This window comes from Stegodyphus dumicola, chromosome 10 (genome assembly GCF_044657685.1).
Source record: "Stegodyphus dumicola isolate Sdum_Otavi_A_Nest chromosome 10, ASM4465768v1".
In the NCBI taxonomy this organism is placed as follows: Eukaryota; Metazoa; Arthropoda; class Arachnida; order Araneae; family Eresidae; genus Stegodyphus; species Stegodyphus dumicola.
Window position 1 is genome coordinate 176,122,266 of NC_140777.1, and position 13,226 is coordinate 176,135,491.

General features: G+C 33.4%; 1 protein-coding gene across 4 annotated transcripts in view; it reads right to left on the reverse strand.

The window, feature by feature from the left end:
* Nucleotides 1-13,226, reverse strand: part of LOC118187005 (formin-binding protein 1-like) — a 193,108-nt gene that overhangs the window by 61,356 nt on the left and 118,526 nt on the right. For all 4 annotated transcript variants that reach the window (XM_085825909.1, XM_085825908.1, XM_085825907.1 and 1 more), the window contains exons 2-3: nucleotides 5,706-5,821; nucleotides 3,736-3,786 (exon numbers count right to left, since the gene is read on the reverse strand). In XM_085825909.1, the coding sequence (XP_085682035.1) occupies nucleotides 3,736-3,786; nucleotides 5,706-5,821 (167 nt within the window). The remainder of the gene's footprint in view (nucleotides 1-3,735; nucleotides 3,787-5,705; nucleotides 5,822-13,226) is intronic.

The window sequence follows — 13,226 nt, forward strand, 5'->3', positions numbered from 1 at the left end:
TAATGAAATTTATCAATGTTAGAATGTTCTAAAAAAATCTTCAAAAAATTCCCAGATCTCGGAATTAAAAATTTTCCACAGAAACCGATCTTAAAATCACCAAATTTAGAACCGTTTAATAAAAGAATTCACATCCCCAAAAGTGGAAAGTTGTTTGAGAGCTCTTCATTACAAAAAATGAAATAATTTTGAAATGCTTATGTTTCGCTTCTTGCTCAGAAACTCGAGAATCCCACCATTATTTATATTACAAATAGGGAGAAATTAGAACTCATGAACCCATTCAAAATAGCCATATTTGTCAGTGAATCGCCAAAAATATTCCTGCAAAATGCTAATTCACACTCAAAATGGCAGTCGTAAAAACAGACAAATTTCAGATGATTAAAATTAAGGACCTTCTGCCAATTTTGGCAAAAATTAAGGACTTTTAAGGACCCAAAATCGATTATAAAAAACGTAAGGACTCTTAAGGACCGTACGAACCCTGTGAGAGTTTGATTTTTCGTATATATTTAATATGCTAGAGCTTTTATTATATTTACCGGATTTGGACTTTGTTTGGCAAAAGGAAATGCATCATGAAAATCTTTCATAACACATTTCCTTTTCTGGAAATTCTTTTCTGCTTCACAGTGAATAATTTATTCGGGGAAAACTACATAGTTCTGAGTTGTCAAAGTAACACTGACGTGATGGCAGTTCATTTGAAGTAAGTTATCCGCTTCATAATAAAGTGATATGAAGAAAGGTAATGAAAGCAAGAATTTCACCTCCATTGCAATGTTATTTCCTGAAGATAACGAGATTAAAGCTCAGTGAGAATCTTTTGCTATTTGCAAAACAAACTGTTGGGTCAGTCTAGTATGAAGTTTCAGTTAAGTTAAGGTTTGACCTAAGAACTCTTAACAAATGGAAAATCTCTCTCAGAAGATAAGCACTCCTCTTCAAATATTATAGCTCTCACTGCACTTCAAGTTGAGATATTTTGTACTGAGACATGGGGGTTGGACATGGGGGCTCCACACCTTAATAAAAATGGTAGATTTCATAAAAATTTACACGATTTCAATGGGAAACTTAAAAGTATACGCAGACAGGCAGTACCATTCCAGATTCTCAGTACTGCAATTTACTGGAGGAAAAGTTGTTAGTGTTACCAAAATAAACACAAATTACCCCACGTGAAATTTCTTTGGGCCACTTTCCATCGCTTTGGAGAATGATCAAGGCATAAGCAATATTTGAAGGCTGGCCAGAATCTTCTAGCAAACTGGCAATTCATGAAAATAATGTGCGAATTAAAAATCCTCCCTAGAATAGTTTTTCTTCCAAAGAAATTTTGTTTTTCCATCTAAAAATTACACCACAGTGGGAGCAGATCTAGTGTAACACAGGCCAATATTTACTAACTGAGGAATATGTCCCACAATGTTTTAATTAATCATTTAATACCTTTTCCTTATTCCATATTAATCCGAAGAACAAAAATAAAACTGCCAATTAACTTTAAAATGCTACAGAGCTACTCTGCTTCAGAGGATTGTAGAGTTCATTATAAATGAAGACTAGCAATATGTTCTTGCAATTAATTACCAATTTCAGACCCTAGGTAGGAGGGAAGTATAATAAGCAAAAATCTCAGCAATATGAAATATATGATTTTGTACAATACTGCCATAATAAAGGCACAAAAAAAGCAAATTATTTATTATGCCTAATGTTTAAAATTTTTATACGTTAAATATTAAAGAGCAGTGAAAGTCTAGTTATATGAAAACTGGCAGAAAGTTTCTGCAAAATATTTTCATATCTCACTCATTATTAAAATGTATGAATACAGTTCATCCATTTACATAAAAAATCAAATTCATCTACTTAATTATTAATTTATTTAATACTGTATATTTCTGCAGATAAGACCTTCAGATAAGATGAGGCATAAATTTTCGGAAAAGTTTTATAGTTTTAGCATATATCTGTCTTAAAAGGTGATCCCCAAACTATCAAGAAGCTCTGAATTTAGATCAGCAAACAGCATCTGAAACAAATAACAATTTTATTTTCTTGCGTCTGGCAGCACTGCAGACAGAAGCATGTGCTGAATCCCGAACTCGCATGTACATTTAACAAGTTTCATTGTAGCTTGTATTGCATGTTCAAACTTGTACTATAGGTATAATCAGCGTAAAATTTGTAAAGTGCAGGCCTAATCATGGACAAAACAAAAAGAAAGAAATATGAAGCAAGTTTCAAGTTAAAAGTCATAAAAGAGGTTTAAGAATCGAATAACTGTGTTGCAGCAAAAATTTTCAATATAACAGTTAAAATGGCAAGAGATTGGAGGAAGACTTGAAAAAAAAAAAAAAAAAAAAAAAAAAAAAAAATGCCAATGAAAAATTTTTCTATGACAACAGGAGTAGCTTACCAGCTAGATTGAATAGCTGCAGAATTGGTATGCACTTATGAGAAATATAATTAGGACTTGTGCATTGAAGCACTGTTTTGGTTTGCAAGGGCACATTGTTTTGGTTAGCAAGGGCTAACCAAAACAAGGCAAAGAAACAGTAGATTGGAAAAATAGTTCACAAACAGAAAAATCTGGCAATACAACAGAAAACAAAAATTGTACAGAAATTTCCACAAAATTTTGACAATAAAGTCTTGCGCAAAAATGCAACTTTCCATTCTCTAATATTAAAAATATAGATGAAACATTAATGAACTTCGAATCAATAAACAATAGAACTGTGGAAATAAAAGGCATAAAAACTGTTAAAGTCAGAAGTACAGGCCATGAAAAGACCAATTTACACTAATATTAACATGCATGACAGATTGAACAAAGTTAAAAACCTATGGTCATTTTCAAGAGGAAAACTACTAAAATAAAATCCCTGCCAGGCATTTTCGTACATTTTCATAAAAATGGGTGGATGAATGAGAATGGTGTAAAACTGTGAATGGAAGACATGTAGCATAGGCAACCAGATACTCTATGAAATTAACACAATTTGTTGGTGTGGGTATGTTTCACAGACACGAACCTGAGAACATTAAAAATCACTTAGCACAGAACAATGCAAAGATCGCTGTTATACTGGGTGGTTTAACTTCACTGTCACTCACCTTCAGATATCTCTCTGAATAAACCAAGATCACATACTTGAACCATGAAATAACCTGGATGATAAATATTGAAAAGTATGCGAAAGCTGGAGATATGTAGGCTGCGTCGTACGATTTCATGAAACAGTGATCAAATCCTTAAAAAAATTATGGGATTTTTAATGCTATTGACAGCACTGAGGATGATTTGTTACGAGCTACTGATGACGAAGTGGAAATCGACTCGTTAGGTACAGAACATGATCCATACGATGAGGTTCTTGCCTTCGATGATGAATGTGAGGACTTTGCAGGATTTTAAATACATTGGTGAGTGATTTGTTTTATTTTGTGATAGTTTTAATTTATATAAAATCTGTCCTATAAGATGAACCCATATTTTGGGAGCCATTTTTATGTTTCAACTACCATCTTATCTGCAGAAATATATGGTAATTAATTAGCATTATTATTAAATATTCAATACTTTGTAATAATTCAAAAATAAAATGATATATTGTAAGAAAAAGTAGAAAGCAACTAATGAAATGAATAAGTGGAAAATTATTTTTACATGGAATATAAAATTTCATTGTCACATATGTCAGAAAATTAAAGTAAGCTTACTGATGATCATCCTCATCTTTTCTTTTTGGCTGGTAATTTTTTACAAGTTTCCTGAAAAAATTCAAGGGAACTTAATAAGGAGATAGTAATTATTTACAGAAAATTATAATACAATCAATTCCTATTACAAGATTTGGGAAAAATTTTAAACAAAATTTTCATTGCAGCAATAAATTAAAACAGGGATCTTATTTTAAGACAGCAAGAGAAGTAATTTTGAGCACCAGTTTGAATTTACATTTTCATTATATTCATATTCAAATTTATGACTTTTTGGTGAAATTCCGTTATCTTGAAAATAATGGATCACTTCTGCTTTATTTCTCGAAAAATTTTAAAAAGGCAGAATGCAAAATGCAGTAAAAATACCATACGATGTAAAATCTATTTCATATAATAAAGTAAGTCGATCGCTAAGTGCGGGACATATGTATCCCACATTAACTACGGCTTGAAAACCGTTTGTCAAAAAAATTATAAATTTACCCTTTTTGTGACATATTTTGTTCACTTGGATAGAAAACTGGGTAATTTTTTTAATTCGTAGTTAAAGGGTTAAATCATAATTTAAGTGACTATCTTCTCTCTCTCTCTTTTTTTTTTTTTTTTTTTTGTGAATATTTTGAAAATGGGGAAGAAATCAGCCAAAGTGGATACTGATTTTCTGAAGAGACAACTGATATGAAAGTTTTATTTAAGCTTCTTAAATTTTGCACAATCCGCCTTGAGGAAAAATTTATGCATACATAAAACCTTAGGGGGGGGGGGAAATTATTCTCCTAATTCATGTTTTTTCACTTGATGTAAAATATGTCCAATACCCGGTATGTCAGCCAGGATGCCATATTACAATATAATGCAACAGGTTCTGTGTGTCACTGGTATAGGGCATTGCTGGTAACGGGGAGTGAGGTGGTGATGGAGCAGGCTCAACAAAGACCTATACACTTGCCAGCTGGAAGTACAGTACAAAGTCTGTAATCCGAATGTCCATAATCCGGAATGATCTATAATCCGGACTTCAAAGCTACAAACTTTATGGCCATGCGCATTTAATGCAGTATAACGGACGGTATAAGCTAGGCTAAAATTATTTAAGGCATTTCTGTTAATGATACAGATTGCACTGTTCCTTAATCTTCTAATTGGATCCGGCTTATTATTTTTTGCAGACTGTTAGAACAATTTTATAAAAATTAAGCTTGAACTTTCGACTATGTCAAAAAGAGTTTCTAATTCTGTAGCTGACAAAAGATTTACAAAGCGAAAGCATGATTCGATGTCCATTAAACAAAAAGTGGAATTGCTGCAAAAAATGGATAAAGGCCTATTCGTCTCAAAATTATGCGAGAAGTATGGCATTGGAAAGTCCACTAAATAAAACAAGAAAAAGGAACTTTTGAATTTTTTGTGGAAGCATCTTAAACAACTTACATTGAAAGAAATGTTTAATAAAGTAAACAAATAAAATAGTAAGCTTTTTTTTTCGTAAATTTTGATACCCTTTAGATCATAATTGTTCTTTATTTCATAAATTATGAATTCATATTTTTAATTGTATAATTTCTGCATGCCATCTTACCAGATTTAAATTGATGATCTATAATCCGGAAAAACCCCTAATCCGGAATCGGCGAAGTCCCGACGAGTCCGGATTACGGACTTTGTACTGTATATGGTAGTGGTGGGGGCTTGAAGAAAGAAACCAGAAACGCCAATATATCACTTTCTTTGTTTACGTTGTGCCTTTCATGTTAAGAATAAGTCTTTAAGTGTTAATAGTAAATAAGTAATAAAAAAATAAAAGAATGCTAGTTGCCTAGGCATAGACTGGGTACATCAGCTAGTAAAAATATATGATCACTTAATACATTAATTGTAATTATTCATATTGATATTCACATTCTAGGAAAAAAAATCCTGACACAAAATTTCTATTTCTTTTACACAATTTAATAAAACAGAAGTACCTGAGTTTTGAGGCATATTCATATTCAATTGAGCCTCTCTCTTTTAAGAAAGAACTGTATTTGTCTAAGAACTCAATCCCTCGAAGGGTATGTTGTCCTAAATTGTCATACTGGTCCTATAAATAATAATTAAAAAAAGAACATTACACACAAAATTATTCTAATTTTTCTTCAAATTCTATACTTTTATAAAATATTTACAAAGGCATCATACAAAATTCTAAAAAATAAAACAAAGGCCAGACTTGCAAAAAACAACTTTTATATTTTAATGGTAAGCAAACAACCATATTCACCCACACAAAAATATATAACAAACACACATTAATTTAATTTTATTTATCCATTTGTTTATTTTTTACCCCCACCTGGAACATAATTTTGAGTCACCAAATATAGTATTTTAAATAAATGTTGGTATTTTTAATGATAGTTCTATAAATGTGTATGTTCAAATGCAGTAATATTGTATTTTTTATATTTTAGCACACGAAGGTATATGTATATAACTGCTTACAGCTCGTAAACAGCTCCTACAGAACTGAAGATATCTCTTATCAAAATTTATTGGAATAGGCGTCATATATTTAAACAAGCGATTTTTGACAGTTTATCGAATTTTTTATTTGGAATTTTTACTATTATTTGGAGAGAATGCACAAAACATCTGAGATGAAATATGTTGCTTATAAACTGAAGCTTGTTAACAAACTGCTAACAAAATAAGTGTTTTCATCAATTTGTTTACAAAAAATTATATATTTTAGACACAAACAGTAACTAATGAATTATACTACTGGAATATGCATATATATGTAAAATATAAAAAAAATGGGACGGCTTTGCTCTATGCGAACAAGCAACCTTTAATAAACTTTCTGCAATTCAGGATCTTCCCCCTAGACCAGTACCATTTCCAGAACATTCGAGAAATTGTATAACTCAAAAACTTTATAACTATATGAGAAAAGATCATGATTTATGATAGGACATAGTTAAAGCTCGTACGCTAGGTCCTGGATGTCTTTCTTCATGTCTTTCCTCATACTTCTTGCTTCACTAATCTACTAATGCTTTGCTTACCCGGCATCTTGTTTTTGAGGGGGGGATGTAAAATATAAAAAAATGGGACAGTTTTGCTCTATGCAAACCAGCAACATTTAATTACCTTAGCTGCAATTCAGGATCTTCCCCCCTAGACCAGTACGTTCCAGAACATTCGAGCTTATTACGCAACCGCTTCTATAAATAGAGAACTCTGCCATTTTGTGTCAGAAGCTCCTCTCTCCCTCTACTAAGATCTATGCTACTGCGCTTCTCACCTTTCTTCCCTTTGTTAGAATAGTTATGACATCAAAAGCCTAGATTTCATTGTATTTAGTTTGAAACACTATTTGATATGTAATTAGGAGAATTTCCTCAAAAAGAAAGATTATATGCCATTGGAATTGAATAAAGATGTGCAATTAAAAGCAAAATCCTCCTGTTTCATCATTCTGCTGCCTTAACACTTAAAAAATGCATACTTTCTTATAAGACAAATAAACCAAATATTTTGAACTTGATAACTACCTCTTTTTTTAAACATTTAGTACTGAAATGGCAGCACAGATTAGATTCCATTATACATAAACATTTTTATGAGTATAATGTGAGAATGGGTGGCATGGCAAAATTGAAATTAATTAATTATATCAAAGTATACAGATGGATACCTGGCTAAGGGATATCTCCATACAGGATTTTCCAATGGAAATTCGCATTATTTTCCTGGGAGGGGAAAAATTAAAATTCCAAATAAACACTCTGATGAAATGATACTTGAATTACTACTGTTCTCTGGCTTTACACACCAGAAGGCCATAAAAACTGAATTTTGATGTTTAAACTAACTTGCAAGCACATTTTCAAGATCTCATGCTAAAGTGTAATAAAATATCTGTTAATGGAATAATGGTTTGGATCTTCTCCCGATAACCAAAAATTTGAAAATTAAATTTTTACCAAGCACAAAATATAACAAATGCAGTTACTATATCGTTCAACAAAATTTGTCGTTATATCTTCACCAAATAGATCAATTTTCGGTACGTTCTTAAGAATTTATTTCCTTTATTGAATTTGTTTGAATACTGCCTTTAAATGAGGCTTCAAATAGAATAATCTGTTAACTCTTAGAATAACGGGGTCTAAAATAATATTTATTTTGGTTTGAGTTTCGAGAGAGAAATGCAGAAGGGCAATCTTTTTTTGCAAAGACGGACGTTGATTCTTCAAACTTCAAAATGTTTTAAGTTTATTTGTGATAACAGTCAACACCACATTAGTGGCAACTGTTTTGCCTTTCTAAATATAAACAATAATACTCTTAGAAGGATGAAGTATTTTCAAGCAAGTAAAGCAGTAAACAGACTTCAACTTCCAATCACAGATCTTACAAAACGACATTCGTATAATGAAGGCGAAACAGTTATTACTGCATTCCATTCTTAACACTAAATAATTAACGCAATTCCACTTTCCGACACTAAATAAACAGAATTCTATTTCCAAACAAACACGAAGATGCATTTTCATATTACATAATTAAGAAGAAATGTAAAATACTGGTTTAAAGCTTTACAGTTCTCTGTTTAAGGTTATACACAAACAACTTCAGCTGAGTGCCACACTTATAAGCTTTATAGAACATTTCCTTAGTTTGGGGAGGGGGAAGCAGAAATCATCTAGCCATTACTATCCGAAGCAAAAATTAAAAATTGTTAAGTTACACAATCGTAGCTTTGTATTAAATGAATATTTTATTAATACGAGACGCATTTCTTATTATCTTTAATACTGAAAAACGCGTATTGTTTGTTCGGCGTGTTATTGTATCTTAATTACTAAAAAGAGGTCTTTATTTTTATTTAGTTTTTGATTTCTTCTCAAAATATTACAGTACTTTTCAATTCATTGGCTTCTACCTAACTTTTATCTTTCTTTTATGAATTATCAATACGAAGGGTTGATCTTGATTTTCCCAAACTTGCACAACCTTAACTTTCCATACGGCAGCAATGGCTATATCCGACCCACCAATAACCCATTATATTCCTCTTAACTTTTTTAATTAATTTATTGGCTATACTGCGAAAGAAACAGTTTTCGCTCAAATGTTTCATTTCGAAGTCAATAAAACTAGAAACTGATCTTCATTTTCTGCAACGATCTTCAGAGTTTCGATTGTGTTCTAATGAAAGTACACGAAGTTTTTATTACTTCTTGTGAGTTTTAATTAAGTCTTTTCACTATAAATTATAATTTCACTTACGTTTTAAATTCTCTGGATTATTTGTTTAAAGGTAAAATTTTGATTTCAATTTTTCACAGAAGTATTTCAATTTTTCCACTTAAGTTTTCAATTCTTTAAATAGAATTAATTATCTTTATTCAAGGTACAAGATTCTAATATTAGAATTTAATTTGTTTTTTCCTTCCTTTATGGACGGGGGCAGAATTTTCGAGTGAATTATTATAATTAAAATACACTGAAATGGTTCATCGCCTAATTCTGGATACAGAAAAGCAAGGATTTTTGTTGGAAGAGAGATTTCAGTGTTCCTCCTCCTGACGAAGTGGCATTGAAACTGACTGAATTCCTCTTCTATTATGTTCGTTTTTCTTTAAATTTCATTAATTTTTTGAATTGGGATATTGCTTCTTTGAAAAGTTTTGGTTTTAACATTTTTAAAATTCTTTATTGCATTTATAGGATTATTAAAAATTTATTAATTATGAATTTCAATTTTTGGTCTGTGAAAAATTAGTTATATATACACACGTTTGGTGCGGCCGATTGCAATGAAAAAGGGTGGTGAACAACATGTTATAACAGTCCCATGTACAACATTTTAACATTCTAAGTCTACTCTTTTTTTATCTATGCGAGAAAGCTACATACGTACAAATGTCAATTAAAAAAAATCTCTTAAATCCATTTTGCAAAATCAGTCCTTTATTCTGTACCACGGGCGTAGCTAGAGGGGGGCATCTGTCCCCGGGCGCAGAATCCAAGGGGCGCCAAACTGATGTTACGACATTTTAGAATTAAATGTTTTCTATCCTTGGCAAGCAGTAATTGGCGCGAAATCTTCAGTTGTCCCTGGGCGCTGAAAACCCTAGCTACGACTCTGTTCTGTACATACGTACAGATGTCACGCAAAACAATCATTCAGATGAATTACAGAGCGGTCAAAATGGCTATTTTCGTCGAAATATGACACCCGAATTTTTTCGCGATTACAATACTTCCTTTACTTCGTATAAGGAACTAAAAATCATGCCACGGTTGGAACTTACAAGTAGATTTGATGTTAGTGAATTCTTCGAAATCTTGGTTAAAAATCTACCGCTTATATATGACAGAACTACAAGCACTTCCCAAAATCAAAGAAAGATGCTGGAACTTTTCTTGGCCTCCGGATTTCCTTTTCTATAAAAAAGGTCGGAGAAATTTCTCTCCACCTGTAAAGACTCTTTTTTTCCTTTCATACATTTATTTATTGAAATTATACAACTAGAGGGTTTTTAAAACGGTATTTTACTTCCCATCAATATCATCCCAGCATTTAACAAATATTTATTTTGCCTATTGCTACAAGTGCGCATTTAGAAAAACCCGCTTAAAGAAATATTTTCAAAATTTAAGAACATACAATGAAAATCGTGTACTTAAAACAAAAGAGAGATTCTAGCGTTTATTGATTTTGTAATTATAATTTATAAATAATGATGTAATCACTGACATCTAACAGGATTATAATTATATTTTTTATAAGGAATTTTAAAGCGTACATAACAAAGTCATCCGACAACTTCCAGTATGAAGACCCTCGATTAATTTCACCTGGTTACCACTAATTTACAGCATTTAAATTTTATCATGAGAAAGGGCAAACGACTTTTCATAAAAGGAATAACTAAATCAACATGTATTTAAGTAATCAGATTGTTTATTGAAGCCAATTGTTGGAAATGCCGATTTCATAATTATTATTAGTAAAGTGCATCGTGAATGCAGATAGTAAATGCACTATTCACACAATTTTTTGGTACACTACAGAAATAAGCGAGGAATATAGCTAGTGAGTATATGAAGTAAAATGAAATGTGGAAATCCTGAACACGTCAGCAGAAATACGTATATAGCAAATTTATACAAAGCTTTAAAGAGAAAAGTACGATTTTTATCTTTCGAAACTCAGCATTATTTGGCGAAGGAAACGGGAAATTGATACAGCACTTTTTATCCCTCTGTAATCTACTGAATATTAAGCAGAAACGCCAGCTAATTAATTATGGAAAAGCATGTAATGCTAATTGCCATAGAAAGAATGGCTCCACGGAAGACGTTCTAAAAGAAAGCGATTTGTATTCATGTTACACAGGAAAAATTACGAAAACCCCATGCAGACAGAAAATTCCTCGGAAACCTAACACAGTATGAACTATCAGTATTGAATGGTCTTATCTACTCACGTATTGATGAATTATTATTTCACATACCCAAGTTATCTAATCAGATTGAAAAAATGAGGAATATTTTGCCTTAAAGGAAGTTTGGTTTATTTGATTTGACGCGAGGGTTATCTGCCTAAGGAAAGGGATGCCTTCGTGGAGGACTTTCTAAGGAAAACCGACATGTTAAACATGGGAAAACTACGAAAACGCCCAGGCAGTAGCCCGTTCACGAGGCGGGGGTTGGTTGTAATCGAGGACAAATATCCGGAACCGACCGCTGGGGTAGGAGACCCGGTGTTTGATCTGAGGGTGCAACTGCTGAGGGATTGGAGGCTTGCCTCGTCTCCATCACTTCAGCATTGGCCTCCTCGTGGTCCTCGCTGGTAAACATTTCGGCTTCGGCTGGCATGGGCTAACAATGCTGGACAAACATCTCAGTGGACGACTGAATGGAATTTCCGGAACCGACCATTTATGGGAAGAAACCTGTGGTTCTTCCAGACAACTGGCTAGACTTTTGTCTAGACAGCTTCGATCTGCAGAGTAAATAATCAGATTTCCACAGAACTAGAGCCATCGTATATACGGTGGTGAGTTCGGGATTGGCAGGGACGGTCCCTCGCCTGTTGTGGGGCTAAATGGTAGATTACTTTGGCTGAGTACCTGAGGGTTTGGCCCTCACGGTTCCAATGACGGGGACTGACACAGCGGGCGGAGCACTAAAACGTCTAACCGAAGCTAATGGAGTCGTGCTCAGAGGCAAAGGCATCCTAAGAAGCATTTTTATTTGTGTTAAAGTTACTAGTCAAAAAGCGTTTTATCCTTGTAATTGCTTTGTATAAAGCCGGGCAGGGACCGTAGGTTCCACGCTGCCTCGGACGAGGTCTCAGGACCTTGGAAATATTAACCCTGTATGGCATGCCCTTAAAGGATCCCGGGCCGGGGCCCAAGATCTTGTGCTCTGTTGCCTGTTCACGACATTCGAACTCCAGACTCAGCGACTTACAGTTCTCGATCTCAGGTTAATGTCTAAGGGAGGAGATATTTTTACGAAGGACTTTCTAAATAAAACTGACAAGTATTCAAATTACACACGCGGAAAACTAAGAAAACCAACCACGCAAACAGCCCATTCGCCTGAGATCGAACCAGAGTTAAAAATCCCAATACACAGCGGTCTTAAAACCGCTAAATTACTGGAGGGGCTTTAAACTGCCGTCCAGACTGGGGTTTATCTGAGACTGAGGTAACGGAGACAAATGACATAGCCGACCCATCTCCCAAACCAGTTTTTACCCATAGAGCAGCGAGCTGAAAAATCTTAACTGCACGCATAGCAGAGTTACTGGACACATAGACTGACTCCGTTAGCTCAGAAAAACTAAAGGACTATTCTAACTTCCTTGGATAAACCCCAGTCTGAACGGCCCGGGTTCATCTGAGTTAAAGGAGATATTTAACGTAGTCGACCCATCTCCAAAACCAGCTTTTTCCCACAGGGCAGCGAGTTGAAAAATCTGAACTGCACGCATAGCGGAGCTAGTCGACACATAGAACTGACTCCGTTAACTCAGATAAACCCCAGTTTGAACGGCCCTTACCCATTTCCTTACACAACAGAAATACAATGATGAGACACATTGTAAGCATCATTAAAAAGCATGGCACGCATTATTACAACTGATAATACTTTACAGTGCGTATTATATAAATTAAACTTTTGAAATTAAAAATAAAAACATTGATTTATATATGTTATAAGACTATCGTCTTATATATATCGCTCAAAATTATCCACGGATAGCGGAAGCGTCGCTGTAATTCTGTTTCCCCTTCATATTTAAATCTTAAGAAGGTAAACTGTGCATTTTTAATCACCCTCAAAGACTATCAGTGCCACCCAAAGAGAAAAGTATCCCAAACAGAATTCAACAGATTGAACCTTGAATGCAAATCAAGTTGACAGACGACTAATTATCATATGAAGAACAATTTAATATTACACGTTTATTATGTGTT